Here is a 23356-nt window from a genome sequence, read left to right as displayed (position 1 = left end):
ATGTTGTTCCTGCCCCCGCCGATATTTCGTAGTAGGAGCGGATGATAAAGTGGTTCATTTCCTCAGTCCACTGCCTACGCGAACCTGCTGAAGTGGTCGCCACAGATTGTGGCGAGACAATGCGCCCCTGAGACGCTGCTTATTGTTATTAAATTCTTAATTATTACCGTCTTTTTAATTTTTTTAATGGGAAATAATATTGCTCTCTTCAACTGAATTTTTTTGCTGTACATTCCTGGCTGAAGCTTAGTAGTATGAAAAAGTACTGGTAATGTATACAATAAATTAATTCTGAAGACCCGCCACACGATATTATTTTATTTTCTAAAAAGAAACTTTTAAAAAATCTATTTAATTTCAGTACTTTTATTTTGATTTTTCTCAATAAAGCTTCAACGTTTTTTACTATAAAGACAAAACATCAGGCACCGCGCAATAACAGTTTGAAGATTACTTATTTATCTGAGAACAATTTATGTTGAATTAACATATTTTGTTTATATTCCCATACGAACTTGGACCGAACAGGCCTTTTTCCTCATCGCCCGTAAAAATCTGCCAACCTCGCCCGCCGCCGACTGCCTTCTCATGGCAGCACTAATCGTCACTTCATTTTTTATTTGCTTGGAGAAATAAATGGCTACAAAGAATTGCAACTAGAATTTTGCTTTTGCTGTGTGCCCGTCGGATTAAGCGGTGATAATTTTTTGGTGTTTTGCCGTGGAGAGCTCGGTGTGCGGACGCGTAAAAGTGCTCGCGAAATTGCCAGGTCCGTGCCAGAGGACATTGTGTGGTGCAAAGTGAGTTCCCAATTGGAGATTTTTGGAACGGCGACGGCGACGACAACGACGACGACCGTGACGACTTGGAAGACGTCGACTCAGGAAATATGTTGCCGTTTACTCCGCCGATTGTGAAACGTTTGTTGGCATTAAAGAAGGGCAACGAGGACTCGATCGAGGGAAAATGGTCGGAGAAGGCGGTGAAAAGTCTGGTGAAGAAGCTCAAGAAGTCGGGCGCACTCGAGGAGTTGGAGAAGGCGATCTCGACGCAGAACTACAACACGAAATGCGTAACAATCCCAAGGTAAGTGGCTGCGGGCCGTCCGCCAGGAGCGGAGGATGCCCGGCCAACGTGTGTGTGGTGCAATTCGTGTGATGCGATTCCAGCGGTCGCGCGGCTGGACCGGACCAGATGATTTTGTTTTTGTGCGGACCGGACTTTGGCACCAGCCGAGCCCCGTCGACGGGATTTCGGCCGCGCTGAAACTGCAACCGCGGAAACGTAGACAATTCCCGTGAACTTGAACGAGTTCAGACGTTCCCACGCTGCTCCACGACCCGGGACGGTTCCGCGGAGTCTGTCAACGGGTCGTGTCTAGCCACAGCGCGCTTAGCCGCGCCGAGATTTTTCCCTGCTGCGGACTGAACGGGAATTTGGCCAGCGGACCTGGCCCGAGCAATCGAACCCAGACATGTTTTGACGTTTTGCTCTTGGTCGGCCGTCTCGCAAGTTCACGCATCCGCCTCACGAGCAAGTCGGCTCGGCGCGCCGTCCCCGGTGCACCCCGGGCCTCGCGACGTTTCCAAGTTCGCGTGTTTTTTGCGGGACCCCGCCGTGTTGCCCGTTCCCGATGTCTGGAACCCCCCCGGGCCCGCGCAACGCCCGGCATCCAGCTCCTTGGGATTGCCGCAACTGTGCCGGGCAGTGTCCTACCCCAATTTTAATCGTCTTCGACGGAGTTCACATAGAAAATGGCGTTCGATGTCAGTCGTCGACCCGCAGGAAAAGTCTCATTGCCGAAAATCGAACGGAGCAAATAATAGCGAGAAGTTGGCGGAACGGTTGTTCGGCGGTTTGCTTTGTTGTGCTGTTTACGGCGGTATCCACTTTCTCGCCAGTTTCTGGTCTGGGTTCTTTGTAAACAAAAGTGTTGGATAATAGCGCGGCGAGGGCTTCGCAGAGTTTGTTGTGTGCTCGTGTGCCTGAGGGTAATTAACGACTACAGTTAGTAACTTGCGAACGTTGGCACGGGTCCGGTGGAGAGAATGTTGTGGAAATTAGCTTGTAACCAACTTCCCAGACTTGATGCGAGTTTGATGCTGAATTTGATGTACGTTTTCTTGCAGGAGCAAACCAGTGAACGGAGAGAATGGCGCAGCCCTCAGGAAGGGACTCCCGCACGTCATCTATTGCAGATTGTGGCGCTGGCCTGATTTGCAGGTATGTAAATTGCACGCTCGACCACTGACCGTCATTTCAATTGGCCTTGAAAATTATTAATAATATTTGTCTAGCGACAAGGCAGTGACTAAGAAAAATTGCGCGCTTTTGATTACAATTGGTGGGGGCGGTGGGTGGTGGTTGGTCTGAGACGTAATTGTGCAAAATTCACTTGCACTGGAACAGTCAAAGTCGAGGTTTGACAGACAAATATGAAGGCCAGATCGGGACCTTCACTGGAATATTGATTGCGAGACTTCTTATATTGTTCATTTCCATTACCATTGCCTCGAGGTCTTTTCTGCGATTTTTTATCTAAGTGAATGGAGGAACCAACCACATTGGGTAGAAATCTTTCCAACCAAAGTTGCAACAGAGAAATGAGATTCATTTGTGGGGAAAGGCACAAAATCCGATTTTATGCAAAATATGGCATAAAAATCAAAGCATGATTTGCTGGTGAAGCTGCAGGCCCAAGCGATACAAATGCATAATTTGGGCGGACAATTTTTCTCTGATTATTTGTTCTGTATATTTCGCTGGGAGCTTTTCCTTAAAGAAAAGCTGCAGACGGAGAAGGATGAGGACGAGCCTCCCGCGCCTAAAAACGGGACGGCTCCCCCAGGTTGGGGGGTTGGGTAGGGCTGACAACCTTACACAGAAAACAACTTGTTACGAAGCCACAACCAAAGCCTCGGACGGACTGACAACACAACGACGAGCCTGGCCACGACAACGGAATAACGATTTGCGCATTTTCTCATGGAACGTGCGTCCGTTCCTCGGTCAAATCCTTAATACATAAGTCCAGAGACGAATATTTGTCCAGCGTGGAAGACTCACTAAAGCGCGGAAACCTGAAACCGTTCTGGTCCCACATTCGCAACTTCCGCTGCCCTGCCCAGTTATTCTGTCCGTCCATTAAATTCTTTGGCTTCTCAGCTAACTCTCCCCAACTATCTGGCGATTTACTCTGCCGTTACTTTTCGTGTGTCTATGTTCTTCCTCCTTCCTTCGAATCCCTCCCGATAGTTTATGTAGCCTGCCCCGCATCGCCTCCCACTCCCTTTCTTACCACTATCCTTATCCTCATTGGAAAACTTGATGCCAATGTGGGACCGAGCTACGATGGTCTTCCAAACCTCTTTTTGCTCAAAACTGGTAAGTCCATCTCCCTTCCCCTATCTTTTATTTTCAACAAAAGCCTCGAAGAGAATCATTTTCCCAACTTGTGGAACGAGGCTCTCATTATCCCCATTCACAAAAGTGGCGATCGTTCGCTTGCCGAGAATTACCGTCCCATTTCCTTCCTCTCCTCCTGTTCCAAAATCCTGGAAAGATATGTCAGCGACTGGTTGTCCGCCCACTTTGGCCAACACATAGTGAAAGAGCAACACGACTTCGTTAAACGTAGGTCCACTGCCTCCAACCTGCTTGACTTTACCAACTTTGTCGCCAAATGTCTAAATTCACGGCAAGAAGTGCATATCATTTACACTGATTTCGCTAAAGCCTTCGACGCTGTAAATCACAAGATACTTCTATCCAAACTCTCGTTTCTAAACGTTCCCATACCACTTGTTTTATGCGCTGCCTCTTACCTTTCCAACCTATCCTGCCGCGTCTCTTTTGACGGTTGTACTTCCCGCTCTTTCTCCCTCTTTTATGGCGTCCCACAGGGATCTACTCCTTTCCTCCTTTGTTGTCCTTTTATTTTTATTTTTTATTAACGACTTTCCTCCCCTCCTTATTTGTCCCTGTTTGCTCTATGCAAACGACCTTAAGCTGTTTTCCTCTATATCGTCGCCTATGGACTGTCTTTCCCTTCAATCAAACCTGGACACTCTGGTTCGTTGGTGTTCGACTAATGGTTTAGCGCTAAACGTCAGAAAGTATCACTCTATGTGCTACTCCCTAAAATCCTCACCCACTTCTTTCTCCTACTCTCTTAACGGACATTCCTTATCCTGCTTAAATTCCACTCAAGACCTCGGAGTCACTTTCGACAATAAGCTCCGCTTTGACACCCATTGCCTCGATGTCATCAATCTAGCAGCAAAATTGTCAGGCTTTATACTTCGCTCCTCCTCTGATTTTGACTCCATCCAACCCTCCTTAGCTCTCTTCAGTTCCCTCATGAGGAATACCCTCGAGTATTGCTCCGTGATTTGGTCACCCTCTCGTAAATGTGATTGTCTTGCCATTGAAAATGTACAACGTAAATTCACCCGTTCCCTCTTTAAGAAAAGCTTCCCTCGTGTGGACTACCCCTCTCGCCTCCGCTTTCTGAATCCTTCCCTTCCTACAGCAGCGTAGATCCTATCTGGATCTATGCACATTTTTTAAACTTTCCTTGTCTGATGGACTGCTCCGCCGCTGACGACATCACCTGCCGTCCTGCGTCTTATAACACACATAGCGGAGACATTTTCAACGTTCCCGTTGCAGAGCTCGAAGTCTACTTTCATTCCCCGATTCCTATTCCTTTGCCAAAATTACAACGCGCAACATCTTGGTCCTTTTAACTTCTCTACTATAAGTAGTTTTAAACGTTGGATAAGATTTTGGTCAAAGGGTAGTATAGGTCCCAGGGCGAAACGTTGATTGGTACCCACGATGGAGCATAAAACCTGGCAAATGCTTGCTGAACCAACACCAACAGCTCTACTACCAAACCTTATCTCCACCTCTACGTGGTGGCCGCTGGGAGCTCTTTCGTAACGAAAAGCTGCAGACGGAGAAGGATGAAGGCGAGTCTCCCGCGCCTAAAACGGGACAAACTGTATCAACTGGTCCTCCAGGTTGGGGGTTGGGTAGGGCTGACAACCCTACATGGAAAACCGATGTTACGGAGCCACGAAAGGAGCCTCGGACAGGATGGACTTTGTAACGACGAATCCGTCAACGACAACGGAATAACGATTTGCGCATTTTCTCATGGAACGTGCGCTCCCTATACAGAGAAGGAACTGCCAAGCACCTAGCCGATACCCTATCTCAATATAAGACTGACTTAACAGCGTTACAGGAGATGCGTTGGACAGGGAGAAGAGTCGCTATATCATATATTATAGCGGCCATCTAGTAAATCATGTGCTCGGAGTAGGTTTCTTAGTCAGCCAAAAAATGAAACCTGCTGTTATTGGCTTTGAAAACAAAAGCGAACGGCTATGCACTCTGCGAGGCAAGTTTAGAAATATAAGCCTCATTAACGTTCACGCCCCTACAGAGGAGACTGGAGAGTCGGAGAAGGATACCTTCTACGAGGCAGTAGAACGAACCCTCGAAGCCTGTCCCAGATATGATATCAAAATCATACTTGGGAATTTTAACAGCCAAGTAGAGAAGGAGCCCTTATTCGGGCGATACGTTGGCTCCCATAGCTTACACGAAAATACAAATAATAACGGACTGCGGATTGTTCAATTAGCAGTGTCACACGAAATGGTTGTTAGAAGTATCTGGTTTGCGCGAAAAGCGGTCCACAAACATACGTGGGCCTCTCTAGACGGGACCACTTTCAACCAAATCGACCACGTGTTGATCGAACGCCGCCACCTCTCAGCCTTGATGAGTGTAAGAACATATAGGGGGCCAATATAGACTCGGACCACTATCTCGTTAGCATGGTGCTCCGAGCTCGAATAACAATACCACCCAGAATCCCCTCTGACAATCAGGTGAGAGTGAACACTGAAGCCATCCACAACACAGCTCTCCGCGACACCTATAAGAGGGAAATGGATGCCGCAATAACCGCAGTCAACAGACATCCTGGAGATGAAGCATCAACAAATGATCTTCATGATCACCTGAAGAACGTTATCATTGATACGGCCACAAACATACTTGGCCCCAGCCGCAAAAGGAGTCGGAACGGCTGGTTTGACGATGAATGTAAGCTAGCAACGGAACGGAAGAATGCCGCATACCGAGTAATGTTGCATTCTCAAAGAACGCGGGCACGCGCAGAGACTTATCACGAACTCCGTCGAGCGGAGAAGCGACCTCACAGACGGAAAAAGTAAGCCTGGGAGAATCAACAAGTCTATGAACTAGAAAAGTACAGGGAGCAACCGCACCAGGTGTGCAAGTTTTACCAACAAGTCAGTAGGATGAAGCCTTACACACCTCGATGTTCATTCTGCCGAGACAAAGTTGGAAATCTGATTTCTGACAGAATGGGCATATTGGAGCGATGGGTTGAGTACTTTGATGAGTTATTGAACAACCAGAACATCGGCGAGTTGGAGGTCCCGCCAACTGAAGACGACGGACAAATACTGCCACTACCAAGTATATGAGAAACAGTCCGTGCAATTCATCGGCTTAAAAATCATAAGTCGCCAGGAGCCGATGGAATTACAGCCGAATGGATAAATATGGAAGCGACCAATTACACCAAGTGGTTCATCAACTTGTGCCCAAGATGTGGGACAGTGAATCAATGCCTGACGACTGGCAAATAGGCATTATCTGCCTCATACATAAAAATGGAGATATCGCACAGTGCAGCAATTATAGAGGTGTCACGTTGCTGAGTACCATCTATAAGATATTCTTCGCTATCTTGCTAGACTGCATAACCCCATACACTCAGAACATCATTGGCCCATACCAAAGAGGCTTTACTCCAGGCAAATCAACAACAGATCAGATTTTCACTCTGCGGCAAGCGATGGAAAAACTGTTGGAATATGGACACCAGTTGCACCATCTTTTCATCGACTTTAAAATCGCCTATGATAGCATAGCCAAGGTAAAACTGTACATGGCCATGAGAGAATTCGGTACGGAAGAAATTGATAAAACTGACTAGCCTGACCTTGACCAATGTGCGAGGCCAGATAAAAGCAGCAGGATCACTCTTGAGACCATTCAACATCAACAACGGTTTAAGAAAAGGGGATGCCCTATAATGCGTCCTCTTCAATTTAGCCCTGGAGAAAGTGATGTAAATACGAGAGGCACCATCCTCTTCAAGTCCACCCAACTACTGGCTTACGCTGACAATATCGACTTTATGGGAAGAACGACCCGAGACGTACAAACTGCCTTCATCCAGATCGAGCAGGCGCTGATTGGCGCGAGATGAATGAAGGCAAGACAAAATATATAGTGGCAACGTCAACACCAAAAACCAACCAGCCAACAACATTAAACCGCACTGGTCAAACGGGAAGAATAAAGATAGCGGACTACAACTTTGAGACTGTTGATAATTTCTCCTATCTAGGGTCGAAAATCACAACCGATAACAGCTACGACGATGAAATCTGCGCACGGTTGTTGGCAGCCAACAGAGCCTATTTCAACTTACAAAAACTGTTTCGCTCGAAACTTCTCACCATAGTGTCAAAGCCCTTATTGTACCTGTAGTCCTCATGTATTCTTCGGAGACTTTAGTTCTTAGCAAGAAAAATTGCGAACTCTCGGCCACGTTCGAGCGAAGAATTTTTGGCCTCCTACATAAGGATGGACGATTGCGTAGCCTACATAACGACGAAATCTATGAGCGATACCATGACCGTCCGGTTGCGGATAAAATCCGCCTCAATAGGTTACGGTGGATGGGTCACTTAATCAGTGTGGATGAGGATGATCTAGCCCGGAAAGTCTATAAGGGCAATATCTTTCGTAGAAAAAGAAGACGAGGCAGACCCTACCTGAGATGGAGCGATGGCATAGACAGCTTTTAGGGATGTCGAATTGGTGGACCTTATTAAGGCAGCCGTAGCCCTGATACCGGTTGCTGCGTCGTTGATGATGATGATGATGATTTTATTTTAGACACATGTAGTTTCTATAATATTTGACATTGGCGAAAATTAAAAAAATGCATACAGCTTTGACTTTTCTCCACCTACACAAGGTGTCGGCTCCAGTGGGGCAATATTCATGCCGCGGATTTTCGTCAGTTGAACACCGATGGTAGTAAGTGGCCAAGATTTCTTTTTTCATTTCTTCTGGTTGCTAGTACGAAATATGTAGATAATTTTTAAATTAGCGCATCCGTTAATTTACCCCTGCCACCAAGTTTCTGTTGGTTTTTGGCATTTCGGAGCCGAGTACCCATCCTCTTTGCCACATGCCTAATGCACTCACTCTTTACAACTGGAAATTCTTCGCCATATGAATTAACATCTAATATGGCCTTAAAAGTTTTTGAATCACCGTCTTCGATGAAATTGCAATATTTCACACCGAACTTTTCTTCAGAGGCTGAGAACATTTCAGTGATAGAAGTAACTTCCATTTTGCCTGCGGAACTCTCGTAATTTCTCACGCAATCTTCTGTGTGATTTTCAAGCTATTCATCATATTCTTGGGAAGTTGTCTTTTTTTCCAGACGTACGATTGGCAGTAACTGCTTTTTACACGCAAGTCAATTACTTTTCTATAAGCGTCGTTACACCATATAGCGATTTGAAACCACGTTTCTTCCAAGAACCGTCTCCGGAAACTTTAAAATTCAATATCGGTCATTCATAATTTTCATTTTCCTTTTTTTCTTCTTCAACGGCTTTTTTCGAACACCATCCAAACATTAATTTTGTGCTTCCGTAAATATGCCGAACGATGTTGTATGCGCTTTCATTAAGGCCTTCGCAAAAAATCATTAAACCGCAAAATAAGTTCAATCCTTCCATGCGAATACCTAGCATGCATTTAATAAACGCTATTCTACGATTTACTTCGTGGCCAGTGTTTATAAGGGGACCTGCATTTATTTCGCGGCCTTGACGATGGAGACGGAATTGCCCTTTCACCTTTTAGGTTATAGCTACACCCCTCTCTCTATTCTGTCTATTTTCAGAATCCGATCAGTGCAATAAGAAAGAAAGTTCCTCGTATACCTGTTTCTCTGCGTTTTCTACAGAGAGAGCGGAGCGGTCTAAATTCGAGCATTGAGGCACAGTGTTCACAGGGCTGGAACTTTTATAATTTTTCGAATTTCGCTTTGAAATTTTGAGGCAATATTCTTCTAATATAGCACTATCGATTAAAAAATGAATTTCTGGGAAGTTCTAATTGTATATCTCCCCTTAAGAAAAACACTGATCTTGACTGATACAAATAATCGTATATTTCCACTTCTTCTCGTTTCTGCTGATTCTCTTGTACTTCTTCTTCTCTAAAAGTACACCATATTTCTTTCGGCTGAATTAGCACTACAGTTCGGCTATTCTGACTCTATTGCGCCCTCACAATTGACATTAGTTTCTAGTTAGTTTGAGTGATCATAAATACCAGAAAACGGTTTCTGACTTAAGGGGGTCATCCCGTGTGTTGGATTCGAGGAATCGGTTTTTTTGGCATCAGTTATATATGGGCAAAGTGATTTTTTGATATTCGGAGTCGTTCGGAAACTATAGTGTTAAACACGTGATAAGTCACATGCCAGATTTATGTCGATCGCCGTAATAAAGCGCGTATTTATCGATCTGAATGACTTCGCTAAAATCATAAGATTTGAACCTAAGACTTTACATGTGTTTCTTCAAGAAACCTAAAGTTTATGGACTAGGTACACCATATTAGCGGCCAGTTAAAATTTTATGGTTAAAAATCAGATTCTACTTTTTAAATGCGTTTTTCTCGAAACTGCATGTTGAAAATCTGCTGCCACCATAACCCAAAATTTATCCAACGAAATTCTTTTAAATTTTAACGACTTATTCAGAATATATTTCTACAGTTCGAAAACTAGTATGATTGCGATTCATTCGGCCGTTTTTTTTTATTCATTATAAAACCCTTAAAAAACACAAAAATTAAAAAAAAAATAGGCATCAAAGATTTAGCTTTTAATATTTTTTAATAATCCTAGTTCGCGGACTGTGATTAAGTTCGCACATTAAAATACCGTGTTCATTTTTTCTTTAAGATGATCACAGCGCCTACCGTGGCAGAAGAAAAATAACTTTTTTGGAGATGAGTGTCTAAGTTGCTCTGTATTGAAATATAGTGAATATCGGGCTGGAAAAATTACTACGCATGCTCAAGATATTAGTAAATATATGGTGAAAAATTCATATTTGCACCTTTATCTAGTTCTTCATAAAAAAATTCTAAAAAAAGCCAAAAAACCGCCTTCACACGGGATGACCCCCTTAATTGCAAATTGGATATATCTGAAATTACGTAGGGATCGTTGGCTAATTGCTTTGTAATATTGTAAGGACCTTTAAATTTCGGTAACAGTTTCTGATTAATTCTCGACTGAAATTTATTTTTAATCATTACCTAATCACCTTCGTTATAAGCTGGAGCTGGTCGCCTCGCGGCTACAAAAGAAGTTTTATTTTGATCTTGAGTCTTACGAATTTGTAGGCTTACCGTCAATATTCTCGAGAAACTTGCGTATACTCTCAATAGGTTTTCCTAAATCCGACAACACTTTGCGAGGCGTTCGCTGTATACTCCGATTAATCGTGTTCTTCAGCCTTTGTACCGTTCATAAGCGGGATCGGCTCGTCATGATCTGTTTCGCCATTTTATTTTATGAAATGCCTGATCTAGATGCCATCTCGAGGCTTTTAAATCCCCATCCAGCGTATCAAGCCACCCTTGTTTCAGCCGGCCTTTTGGTCTTTTATCATCGACTTCGATGTTCAGACCAATTTTGGCAAGTGAATTCTCGTTAGCGCGAATTACGTGACCATACTATCGAAGATGCCTCCCTCGTAGTCTTTCCACGATCGGTACAATTCCATATCGATCGCGGATATCCTCATGTCACGCCACTTGTCCAACGTAACATCTTCGTCTCCATTACCGCAAAACGCCATTCATTATTTTACAGTCGGCCAACACTCAGAACCATGGAGAGCGGTAAGACGGACGACATTGCGGTAAATTTTAGATTTGAGACGTTCGTTGGTACGTCGATCACAAAGAACATTTGTGAAACGCCATTTGATCCAGGTTGCGTTAATGCGTGAAGCAATTTCATAGCGCAGTTCTCCATTGGCTGATAGCGTTGACCCGAGGTATTTAAATTGCTCAGTTCTAGGCAAGTCGCTACCATAAATACAAATTGTTTCAAAGATTTTGAAAAGTTTGAGTAGGATGACGACGTTTATTTGTCGCTGCCAAGAAGACTATACACGGGAGGTGAAACAGCTTAAGCAAGCTTTAAATTTTTATAGGATGAAAAAGATAATTTCTGGTGGGCAGTCAAGATAGCAGTTGCGTTCTGAGCTTCTTTATTGGTATTTGTGTCATTTGTGTCACGGTGTTAGTGCACGTGGCTGTATTTATAATAGAAAAATTTCAGCTTGGTGGCAAAATCAATCGTAGATATCGGCGATCTAAACAATATGGCAATGTCACTTTAAAAATTTCCTACTTGTTATTGTTTGGAAAATCGATCTGTGTCCGAAGAGGACCGTGGGATTATTAAAACGAATAGTTTCACTTATTTATTAATACACTACGAGTTTTGTACAAACGGATACATCGAGTACCCAAAGATCCTTAACATAAAAACGCACAAAACCTCTCATGTCTGAAACGCCAGGCTTCCTGTTTTTGTTGGGTGATTGGCATCTTTTTCTAGTAAATGAAGCTATTTTTTCATTTCCGTCAATAGCTTTGTGCCTCGCCATTTATTTGGATACTTCTCTGACGCAGAGGCTTATTCCAGAAGCGTCTGCCTGAAATACAGTAATTGTGCACCGAGAGGTAAACATCGAATGACTCACAAGCATATTACGTTGTCAAGAGGAATACCTTCATGATATCATTTTAGTTGAGAGGCAATCTTTCTTCGATATGTTCGTGTATCTATTTTGTTCAATAACAGTACATTTCCAGAATTGGAAAGACAGTAAAAACAAACAAACATAGTAGACTGATTAAGCAGTGTCCATCCAAAAGAACGTGAGTACTTTCATCTACGATTGATTTTAATAAATGTATTTCGACCAATAGTTCCATGATTTCGCTTTGTGCGGTAAGATTTCATCCCCCAAAATTCAGCATAAAGAAACTCAGGCTGCCGTCAATGAGTACAGGTGGCGCCAATTAATTTGCTGTCCAAATCCTCCCATCTCTTGATTAGTATCTACAAAACGTAAATAATCAACAAAATATGTTGTTTACACGTTGAAATTTGTGCATGACTGATATCGGTCAATAAACGAGTCTAAAGAATGCTCCGGCATTTTTTATACATTTCAGTGTACTTTTTACAAATTGGCACTAAACTTTTAGTTGTGTTTCTGATGAATTATTCAAATAGTTTTGTTCAAATTTGCTCATTTGTAATTTTATTTGTCTCATCACAGAGTCAAAATGAATTAAAACCACTCGATCACTGCGAATTTGCTTATCAATTAAAAAAAGACGAGATCTGCATCAATCCATACCATTACAAGAAAGTTGAGCTATCAATTTTGGTACCAAAGTCATTACCCACGCCACCAGACTCTCTAACAGATTACCCTCTGGATGATCACAGTAATCAAATACCGCACAATATTCAATTTAACAATGGTTTGAAGTAAGTATGATGATAGGTTAGACAGCTTGGGATCAAATGATGATGGTAAGATCCTTGCAAATGCTATTCACGTTTATTCTTTTGAAGTAATTTCAGTATACCACAAAACAATCCACCATTTATGGAAGCAACATTAGGACAACAAATACCGAGCAATACCACCATCATGGATTCTAGTAGCTTGAGTGTTACTAGCATTCCCAGTACAGAGACACCTCCTCCAGGCTATATGTCTGAGGATGGTGATCCTATGGACCAAAATGATAATTTGAGTGAGTGATTGTTGGTATCGATAGAAGAAGAATTTTTCCAATATTACTTTTCCTTGATCATGTTTTTTTAGATTTCTTACTTTGAATAAAGGATTGTGTGGTAACTTTCTTGATGTTCTCCATTTCTAGGCATGTCACGACTTACACCTAGCCCACCAGTGGATGCTCAACCTGTAATGTATCATGAACCAGCTTTCTGGTGTTCGATAAGTTACTATGAATTGAACACACGAGTCGGTGAGACCTTCCACGCTTCGCAACCTTCAATCACAGTTGACGGTTTTACAGATCCGTCCAATTCAGAAAGGTAACTACATAAATACGAAGTAAATTATTTGGAATTGTCTAATCTATTGGGTTTCATATTTTCTGTTAGATTTTGTCTTGGTTTACTATCAAATGTCAACCGGAATGAAGTGGTTGAACAGACAAGACGTCATATAGGGAAAGGGGTACGGCTGTATTACATAGGAGGCGAAGTATTTGCGGAATGTTTAAGCGATTCAAGTATATTTGTACAAAGTCCTAATTGCAATCAACGGTATGGATGGCATCCAGCGACTGTTTGCAAGATACCGCCAGGTAATTTATGTTTATTTTATCTGAATTTTTGAAATTATTGCTTAGGTAGGCTGCATTTTTGGAACTTTTGGGGGTTATCGTAGCGAATCCACTTTTCATCGTCAATAACGATGCAATTCAAAAAGAAGAGAACACGTCCACTAGCGACCTCCCACCTTTATATGGAAGAATTTGTTTATGGGGGAAGCAGGCTCGGTATTCATACTAGTGGGTGCCAAGTCTATCGCCTCCTGCCATTGACAAAAATGGGAAACTCCGGCCCAAGCCCAAAGACCTATCCATTGCGCACCACCACCTACTTAATGGTGGGTCTCACTAATTTGAGGAGCTAGTGATGGTATGCTGTATCCAACAGAGAGGGCATTGGTGCAATCAATCCAGCCCAAGCCCAAAGACCTATCCATTGCGATGTGGGGTATCAACCGCAGCCAGCACGAAACTATTACAAAAGGGTCAATCGCAAATAATTAGAACGGAAGGCACTTTCTGGGGCCTACCCGGTTTTCAAATTATCACATCCAACCTCTGGGGGATATCGCTTATCGTGAAAATGGAATACAGAACCTTGGAATCAGTCGGAGCCCCCTACGTGTAAAAGATAGAGATTACGTTAGTAATCAAATTAAAAGGTTTTAGGTGAATGGAAGGGATTCTCATACTATTGCGTCGTGGCATCCCCAGCTAGCTTATAAACTTTTAGAGCTACCCCTCAATTGCGATGAAATAGAATGAAGCAAGCTACCACAGGGTTACCAAGTTACAACACAATAATCAGGCGCAACTTCTGCATCCCCTACTATCCACTCCAACCATCACGCCTACGTGTCGTCGTTATCGGTTCAACGAAATGCAATTCAACTCTCCCCTTTACTTTCAGAGAACCCTACATTTCAGGTGATTCTGGGACTGCCCATTTTTTGGACACTGTGAGTAAAAGGCTTCCATCGCATGTCATAATGCACTCTTCGTTGTCCCTTAAAGTGTAACCTATCCACTGCAATTGTGGTCCCCCAATCAACACATCTACCGTTAACTTGAGGATCTTCGCAGGCCAGAGTATCCCGATGACGGTATTAATGAACGCTCGTGGCTTTTGAATAAGAGTGGTGGTAACCCACTTCTGTTTTGCGATGGAGTGTTCCTGAGTCCACCATCTACTTAATGGTGGGTCTCACTAAGTTGAGGAGCTAGTGATGGTAACTTCCCATATGCTGTACCCAACAGAGAGAGGGCATTGGTGCAGAACAACCTCAACTCGACTTTGGTCTGGTCTGTCTGCATTTCCAAATCCAAATGCATTACACTGAAGACGGACCTAGTCCTTTTAATGTTGCGAGAGAACTGATCGGTGCCGCTATCGGCAAAAACAACGGAAATCGATCGACACCTTCGATATTTTGCCTGTTAATGCAGACACGAAGAGTGCAATGGCCCGTCATACTGAGAGTTTTCGTTTTGTTGGTGCCTATATTCAGTCCGATTTTACTTCCCTCTCCTTCTAAATTTAGAGCCTGGCTTCAGCCAGCTATTAGCATCCCTGTAATGCTCCTCCTGCGTAAAACATTCCAGACCCAGAGCTCTGTTGACGCTAGTGAAAGCCTTCTCGTTATTGATGAAGATCGGATAAACCGAAGATCCGTGCACTGCTTCAAAATTATCCATTAAACCTTGATGTGGTCAATGCGTGGTGTTTAATACGTTTTACCCAAGACAGACTGCTTCTTTCAGAGTCCCGTTTCCACTCCCTGGGAAAGATGTTAGATTCGCGGGATTTACAGATGACTAAAAGAAGCAGCCCTCCAGATACAGCAGGAACGATTATGAACAGTTCCGCGATGAAACCATCAAACCGAGCGGTCTTTTTCCGCTAGAATATATTGATAACCAGGATGATGTCGCTTTTGTTTGGAGAAGTAGTCCATATTCGCATGTTACGGTTCCACAACAGATAGAACTTTACCACTTTTACTGTTGAGAACAGTTGCGAAATGTGTGTCCACTACTTAACCTGCACGTCGTCGTGAATGTGGTGTTGACCGTTAACGTCCCCCTTCGAGAGACTTGCGAGCCCCTCTAGGTTCTTTCGTGATGCGGTATACGGTAGCAAAATTGTAATTATTTGCGGCAGCTTTTACTTCCGTGACTAGGAGAATGATGAATTTCCTTTTATCACGACTCATGCTAAGCTTCACTTCCCGAGGTTTTCCACGGTACTGGAGCTCCATAATAAACACGTTGAGTTCTGTACGCTCCTCGATACGCCTCTTCTTTTCGGCAATCAGCCAGACCTTATGGCGCCTTTTCGGGACGATTGCACGGGTGAGAAAAGCTGTTTTGATGACGGTCTGCATCTGCCTCGAATGTTTTGCAAATTCTGAAGTCTAATTTAGAACGTATCTCGGCAATGGTTAATGCAATTTTAAGCCAACAGTTGCCAATTTGCTCTCATAAATCAACAATTTCACATAACCCCATATAAAGTAACCCAAGGGTGTCAAATTGTGCGATCTTTTGGTTGTTAATTGACAGTTCCTTTTGGAGCAACAACGTGTCCGCCAAATGTTTCTTCAGTAAGATTATTTTACGTATACTGTGGCATATAACCCCATTCTATTTGAAAAACTTGTCTCCAATAAGAAAGTCATTCAATTGAGGCACGAAATAATAGGCATGGCTCTATAGTGCTCATTGTTGTGTAGTTTCCGTGTAACCTTTCCCAGGTACATCTTCCAATATAATGGCCAGAAGATGTCAAGGCAGGGGAGAACCTCCAAGGTCGCGCCTCGCCATAAATTTGGGGCAGGAGGAACATTGCGATCCGTCGTGTATCCTCCTTTTCGCTTGCAGCACTCGAGTTCGGAGTTTTACGGCTTCATGCGCGCGGTCGAATCGTTATTTTTTCTTATTTTTATGCCAGTCTAGCGCGCGTGATATTATTTCGGTAGGTTGGCGCGAATCCCCCTGTTTGTTTATTTTTCAGGATTCGGTGCAAATTGGAAAGGACAGGTGAATTTTTGTATAATAACACGTGGAGGATCGAAGTGCTCAAACCCCCCTCCCCCTACATTCCCGAGCCTGCCTAGCACAGATGCGTGCAAGCACTTGTCGACGGAGCAATTCGATGGGGCTTCAGTATTTGCGGGCGGACCTTCACGGTCAATTCGCTATTTTTTTAGGTTTTTGGGATAGCTCTCACTTCTTGGTCGTCTCCGGCCACTCAGGGTGGTCCTAGGACTGCGGCGACTTCCTTTGTCCTCGTATATTTAATTTCTTTTTAAGGTTCTGTGTAAAACAAAACCTTATTAAATTCGATTCACTGTCTGTTTGCCACATGTACTTTTCTCGGAAACGGCTTCTTATGAAATTCAACGCAATGGGGCTCCATATATTTAAAAGACAAGCGAACAAAAAAACGAGCTCCTACCAAGGCAACGATCGAAGGTAATGAGCGATCGCCCAAGGAAGCTACATGCATAGGGAACCGAGGCCCAGCATTCGAAACGAAAAATTTGCTATTGACTTGCTTCAAGAATATACCCAGGTGTCATCGTAGTACCGTTATGATCATGCTAAAAACGCATGTTTCAGATTATTTGGGTAACAAGATTGTTTTTCTCAAAAGAAAAAACAAGTCAGGAGGCTAGAAGCTGAACACTTCAGATATGAAAAAGGTTTTACTTGTTTCTTGTATAAGAAAATCCGAATTGGCATTTACGCCATCCAGTTCGATGCCACCGCCGGCAGAAACCACGCTTCCTAGACATACAAATTGATCAATGCCTTCGATGCTCAGCTCATTAATGTAGATAAGGAGAGTGCAATGCCCATCAGACTTAGAATCTCAGTTTGGTTGGTGTTTATCTTCAATTCAACTCTACTTGCCTCTCTTTCAAAATCCAGAGCCATTTGGCCAAAGTCTATTATCCAGTGAGAGAGAGCAAACAGATTTCAATAATCGAGATGCAATTGTCCATTGAACTTCTCCACACTCACCGGACCAGATAGCATGAAGAACGTCATCGATAACAAGAAGAAATAGTATCGGTGATAAGATGCAACCCCGGTGGACTCCGATTTGAATCTCAATATCCTCTTAAATTTTTACATCGATGCAACACGTGACATTTTACGCCATCATATGTCGCTCTGATAGGTAGTTATCTGTGCGTTGTTTGTGATGGTAATTCTTATAGGCATTTGGTGGCTGGATATGGTGCAGAGGAAGTACCATATGTGACCGTGTTCAGCTGATAACTTATAGGTTCATAAGGCTCATTCGCCATAGAAATCTCTTGTCTTCTTCCGACACCTGGACTTGCCGATACATCTTTTCGATGTCGGCAGTAAAAACAAAGCAAGGCAGCCAGAATCGCCTGTAGCCTGTAGCAAGTACATCGTTCAAACTGTATCCAGAAGAGGTTTCTAAAGAGGCATCAAAAACTACTCTTAAGTTTAGTGGTGATGCTCTCTGGCTTCAGAACGCTATGATGGGGAAGAAACTAATGAAGACTCGGAATATTTCTTTTCTCTATTTCCGTCATATGCCCCAGTTGCTTGTATTCGTCCATTAATTTATTGTACTCTTTGCGTAGTTCTGGGTTTCGTGCTAATCTCCATTCTAATTTGAAAAGTCGCCTCTCCGCATTGTCCCTAGATTTGCCGAGTTTTGTTGGATCGACCTTGAAAGGTAGTCTCACAACGAAACGTCCATTGCTCATTCGTCTCATGGTTTGAGCAAAATGATTTCCACACTTCATGCCAGAAGAACTCGTGCGCTGGGTTCAATTGCTCTACCACGATCCGAAAAGTAAAGTTCGAAGCATGGCGGGTCTATCAAAAGCGCTTCGTGTCTCTGTTGGTGTTCATCAAGGAAGTGCCCTCTCACCACTCCTTTTTGTTCTTGTTATGGACACCGTCACACGGGATATCCAACGTCCAGCGCCCTACACACTGCTTTATGCAGATGATGTTTTCCTAGCATCTGATAGCAAAAATGATCTCGAGCAACTTGTTCAAAAATGGAATGATCGCCTCATGCAACACGGTCTCAGATTGAATTTAAACAAAACTGAATTTTTGACGACCGATCCCCATGAAACAGGCACAATCACTGTCAGCGGCAGTGATCTGCCCAGAACTGAGCGATTTAAATACCTCGGGTCAACGCTATCAGCCAATGGAGAACTGCGTTATGAAATTGCTTCACACATTAACGCAACCTGGATGAAGTGGCGTTCCACAACTAGCGTCCTTTGTGATCGACGTATCAACGAACGTCTTAAATCTAAAATTTACCGCAATGTCGTGCGTCCAGTCGCTCTCTATGGTTCTGAGTGTTGGCCGACCATAAAAGACAATGAACGGCGTCTTGCGGTAATGGAGACGAAGATGCTACGTTGGACTAGTGGCGTCACACGTTTAGATCACATCCGAAATGAGGATATCCGCGATCGTTATGGGGTTGCACCGATCGTGGAAAAGTTGCGAGAGAGGCGTCTTCGATGGTATGGTCACGCAATTTGTGCAAACGAGAATTCAACTGCCAAGATTGATCTGAACATCGAAGTCGATGGTAAACAACCAAAAGGCAGACCTAAGCAACGGTGGCTTGATACGCTGGATGGGGATTTGAAAGCCTCGAGATTGCACCCAGATCAGGCATTCGACAGAGCCAAATGGCGAAGCCGATCACGACGAGCCGACCCCGCTTGTGAACGGGACAAAGGTTGAAGAAAAAGAACAAGAAGATTTCTTGTGTTGTCATCGCATGGTTCTCTGTAGATTCTGGTTCCTCCAATTTCCAAAAACGCTCTATCTGCTCGCTGAGCTTGGAATCATCGGTGTTGAGGATGCCGCATTTAACCTCTTTCTGATAGGATGTTACAATCCTTCCAGACATTATCCAGTCAAAGACCATGTTTTGTAGCCGTGGAAAGCTCTTTGATAGCCTCATCTACCCTGTAGCTAATAGTTCGTAGTAGATGTCAGCTCTGAGGAGCAAATAAATACGCCCTTCCCGGCCAAAATGAGGATCGGCAAGCTGAATGTTGCCGGGTATGCCCAATTCCTTGAATTCAGACTTTGCGATGGTTGAGAGTATGTTATATGCGGTAAGACTATAGTGTCTATCTTCCGTGCAAACGTAGTGATTCTTGATTGCAATGTCAACGTAACCGTTGCGACGCTCCGCCCAGACCTCGAATGTGTATATGGTAACTAATTGGTTGTAGTCCCAGCTTTCTCACAGCCGTTTCTGTAATTATGTTTATTTGAGAGCCACTATCTAGCAGAGCTCTCATTTTTATCGACTTGCCCTTTTGGTTTATCACCTTGATGAGTGCAGTAGCTAATAACACAAAAGGTCCTTCTGATGCAGATATTTCCGTTGATAACGCAATAGAATGGCTGACATTTGTGCAACCCTTGTTCTTTACAGTACGTGATGCTTGCCCCTGTTTGGTGGTGTTGGCTGTTGTTTGAATTGCGGTGATAGAGGGCGTTGTTTTGTCTTGACTAGTGGCGTCCATGTGTAGTAGAGTGTTGTGCTTCTTTTCACATTTAAGACAACTTCCTACGCTGCACTGTGCACTTCGATGTCCTTCGCGTAGACAGTTCAGTGCTGGTGAGCCTATCCAATAGCGTTTCTATCATCAATCGTTGATTTCTCTAGCGGGTTGTTAGCGTCGTCCATGCACTGCCATTTTTTGTCAGTGATGGGCAGATGACGTATAGGTCGCTCTGCTTCACCCTTTAGATTGCTCTTCAATTATCACATTTTCTGAGCATTCCCCAATTGTTGCTCGTGAATCATCTGGCGGAATAAGTCGTGGAAAGTTTGTCATTGTGCATAATCGCCGTCAATGGTAGGAATTGTCACATGCGATAAGTTGATGCTTGCAAAAGTCCTTGTAGCGGGAGCTATGCTAGGCTCTAGTTTTGAACGGTGTCTCGAATTCGCTCTTCGATGTTGAGAAAATTCTCCTCATTGTATCCCAACTCATTTGGATCGCTGGGATGTTGTCATATATCCTGATGGCCTTGACGCAACCCTTCGCAGTATTTTGATAAAGTACCTGTCTTCAATTCGTAGTATGATTTGGGTTGTGCCTGTTCAATTGTGTCGATACCGCTAATGATATTTTCCACAACTCTTGATTCCTGTTGCTTTATTAGTACCACGACATCGCTGGGAAGATCGTTCTGAGCATTGTTTATTGCCCTGGCGGCCCTTGCATCCAAGGTACCCGTGGCTGATTTACCAAAATCAATATTCAGCTTATACGTGCCTTCCAAACCCTGAAGGCGTTCATCCTTGTACTTGGTGTATTCGCGCATTGAAGAGCAATATTGTTTCTCGAAATATGGATGATCCGGAACATAATGCCCTAACTCTTGAGGGTCTTCATTTCTTCCAAAAAGGCTGTCCAGAGATTTTCCAATTGTTCTAATCTCATCGTGAGATATTCCTTTGTCTTACGAGCTACCGGATCCTTCCGTTAGTTCCTCAAAAGACGTTGAATCTCCTGGTCCGTCACATCTTGTTGGTGAGTGAGATTATTCACTTTCTCACGTATCGCCTCCATGATTGGCTGGGATGAATTCCACAAAGTTTTTAATTTTTCTCGTGTCCGTTTAATATTGTGATCGGCCAATGACGTCGGGGTCACCAATAAATGTCTTGTTTCTGACAGGTCCACTCGGTGATACACCGAGTGAGTCTTTTTCCCTGATAAGGTGAAACACATGCTCAATCCAAAACCAAGTAAAGTTCGGTTGTCACGTGTCTGTCAGTATGTTCATTGTGTGAAACATCGAATGAGTCTGTCTTCCTTAATTGGGTGGAACACCGAATCAAGTTTAGTCCAGTCGAGCATATTTTGAAATCTTGAAGTCTCCAGCAGCCTCACTGAAGAAGAATAAAAAGGCTTAGTTCTTCAGGACTTGAAAATACACTGAATTTGTTATTGATGGATCTCGCTTAAATAGCAACAAAAGTGCTTACATGCTAATATCAAAAAATATACAAAATGCTTGCTTGCTATATAGAAAAATTACAAATTGCAAATTACATGCTAAATATACGTGCATGCGGAGAATATTCACCTTTGATATGCAAATATTCTTTACATGCACCGGATGCGCGTGCAGATGTGTTTTTTGACTGCTGCCGTTTCAAGAAATTTACTCAATCAATTTTTCTAAAAAAATACATTTTTTTTTCAAGCTGAAAACCCTACCCCATCCTTAACCTTTCTATTCAACTCTGAATTTCACAGAAATAGCTTCTTTATTTTCTGCGCTCTATTGGTCGGTGTTGCTCAGTAGTTGAGAATCCCGGTTGATAAAGTCGTTACCATCAACATACATTCGTCATTTATATTGCTTTCTTCAACCCAATATTTGGTGAAACGAAGTTCATATAGTTTTTCTTTTTTATTTCTAGGTTGCAATTTGAAAATATTTAACAATCAGGAATTCGCAGCTTTATTATCCCAATCTGTATCACAAGGATTCGAAGCAGTATACCAATTAACACGAATGTGCACAATACGAATGTCATTTGTAAAGGGTTGGGGAGCCGAGTACAGGTAAAGTTGTGTTCAGTGTGTAGTTGTGGTTCTTAGAAAGCAATTATATGCATTTGTTGATTTTTTCTTAGACGACAAACAGTCACATCAACACCATGTTGGATAGAATTACATTTAAACGGGCCCTTGCAGTGGCTTGACAGGGTTCTGACACAAATGGGTTCGCCCCGGCTTCCCTGTAGCTCGATGTCGTAAAACTGTGAGTTGAGCAAAGCACAAAGGCCATTAAAGTGAAAAGAGATGAAAAAAAAATTCAACATAATTACGTAATAAGTTTAATACGTTTTATTTTTCTTTCTTGATTATGCTTGAATGCACACACACTTAATCATTAGGTATTTTGACGTATTATAAAATGCGTAGAAGAACGAGCGAGAGTTTTTTTTCTAAAGCAGGAAAGATGATTTTTTATTCAAATTCAATTTAAAAGGATAAAGTGAACTCGCAAAAAAGAAAGCAAGCGTAATACCTTAGATTTCGATATACAAAAGAAAATTAGACACAAAAAAGTTACTACGAAAATCATTGCATGATGATAGAACATATAACATCTTTCACGCAAAATTAAGATCCTATTTCAATGTATGTGTGTAAAGATATGAGATAATTTTAACATATGAGCGTATTATTGTATGAATTTACAAAATGTAGGATCAAATATTAGATCTGAATTAGTTTTGTGGTATGCAACAATTGAATGATTATACGGCAGAATGTTTGACGTAAGTTCTGAGTGATGAGGAAGTTCCTCCCCATAATAACGGCCTGGCAAAAGTTCAGAGGATTATACGTATAAAAAAAAATCTTTTTTTAGGGATCAGTGGAGTCCTAAGTCCGCATCGACTTAATGCCGGACCGGACCAAATGAGAGCAACTTGCTCCCACTCTTGATGGTCCACGGAATCCTTTCCTTTTTAGGTTTAACACCCAAGTTTCCAAAATTAAAAGAGGGACGAAGACAGCTACGGTTTCTTACCAGGGAGCGCATAACATCTGCAAGCCGCTTCGGTCACGCTGCTCCCAGGGCAGAGGTGAGGTAGCGTCTGAAAAGCTGCCTATGCCCTGGTAAGGAACCGTAGCCGTCTTCGTCCCTCTTTTAATACAAAAAGAAGTTCTCCACGTTTCTTCTAGATTTTATGTTGGAGAATCACAGAAATATATTGTTGTATCTTGGCCTATTAGGT

The 23356-nt window shown here is 42.9% G+C and overlaps 1 protein-coding gene across 1 annotated transcript; it reads left to right on the top strand.

The window, feature by feature from the left end:
* Positions 1-529: 529 nt before the first annotated feature.
* On the top strand, positions 530-22785 carry LOC119654561 (mothers against decapentaplegic homolog 3). Its single transcript, XM_038060014.1, has 8 exons — positions 530-1086; positions 2130-2223; positions 12516-12730; positions 12818-13002; positions 13132-13309; positions 13379-13584; positions 22028-22172; positions 22244-22785. The coding sequence occupies exons 1-8, from the start codon at positions 890-892 to the stop codon at positions 22365-22367; spliced, it is 1344 nt and encodes a 447-aa protein (XP_037915942.1). The 5' UTR covers positions 530-889; the 3' UTR covers positions 22368-22785.
* Positions 22786-23356: the final 571 nt, after the last annotated feature.

Source organism: Hermetia illucens, chromosome 1 (assembly GCF_905115235.1).
Source record: "Hermetia illucens chromosome 1, iHerIll2.2.curated.20191125, whole genome shotgun sequence".
In the NCBI taxonomy this organism is placed as follows: Eukaryota; Metazoa; Arthropoda; class Insecta; order Diptera; family Stratiomyidae; genus Hermetia; species Hermetia illucens.
Note: the sequence above shows the minus strand (reverse complement) of the source record. Positions and strands in the feature narration are given on the sequence as shown.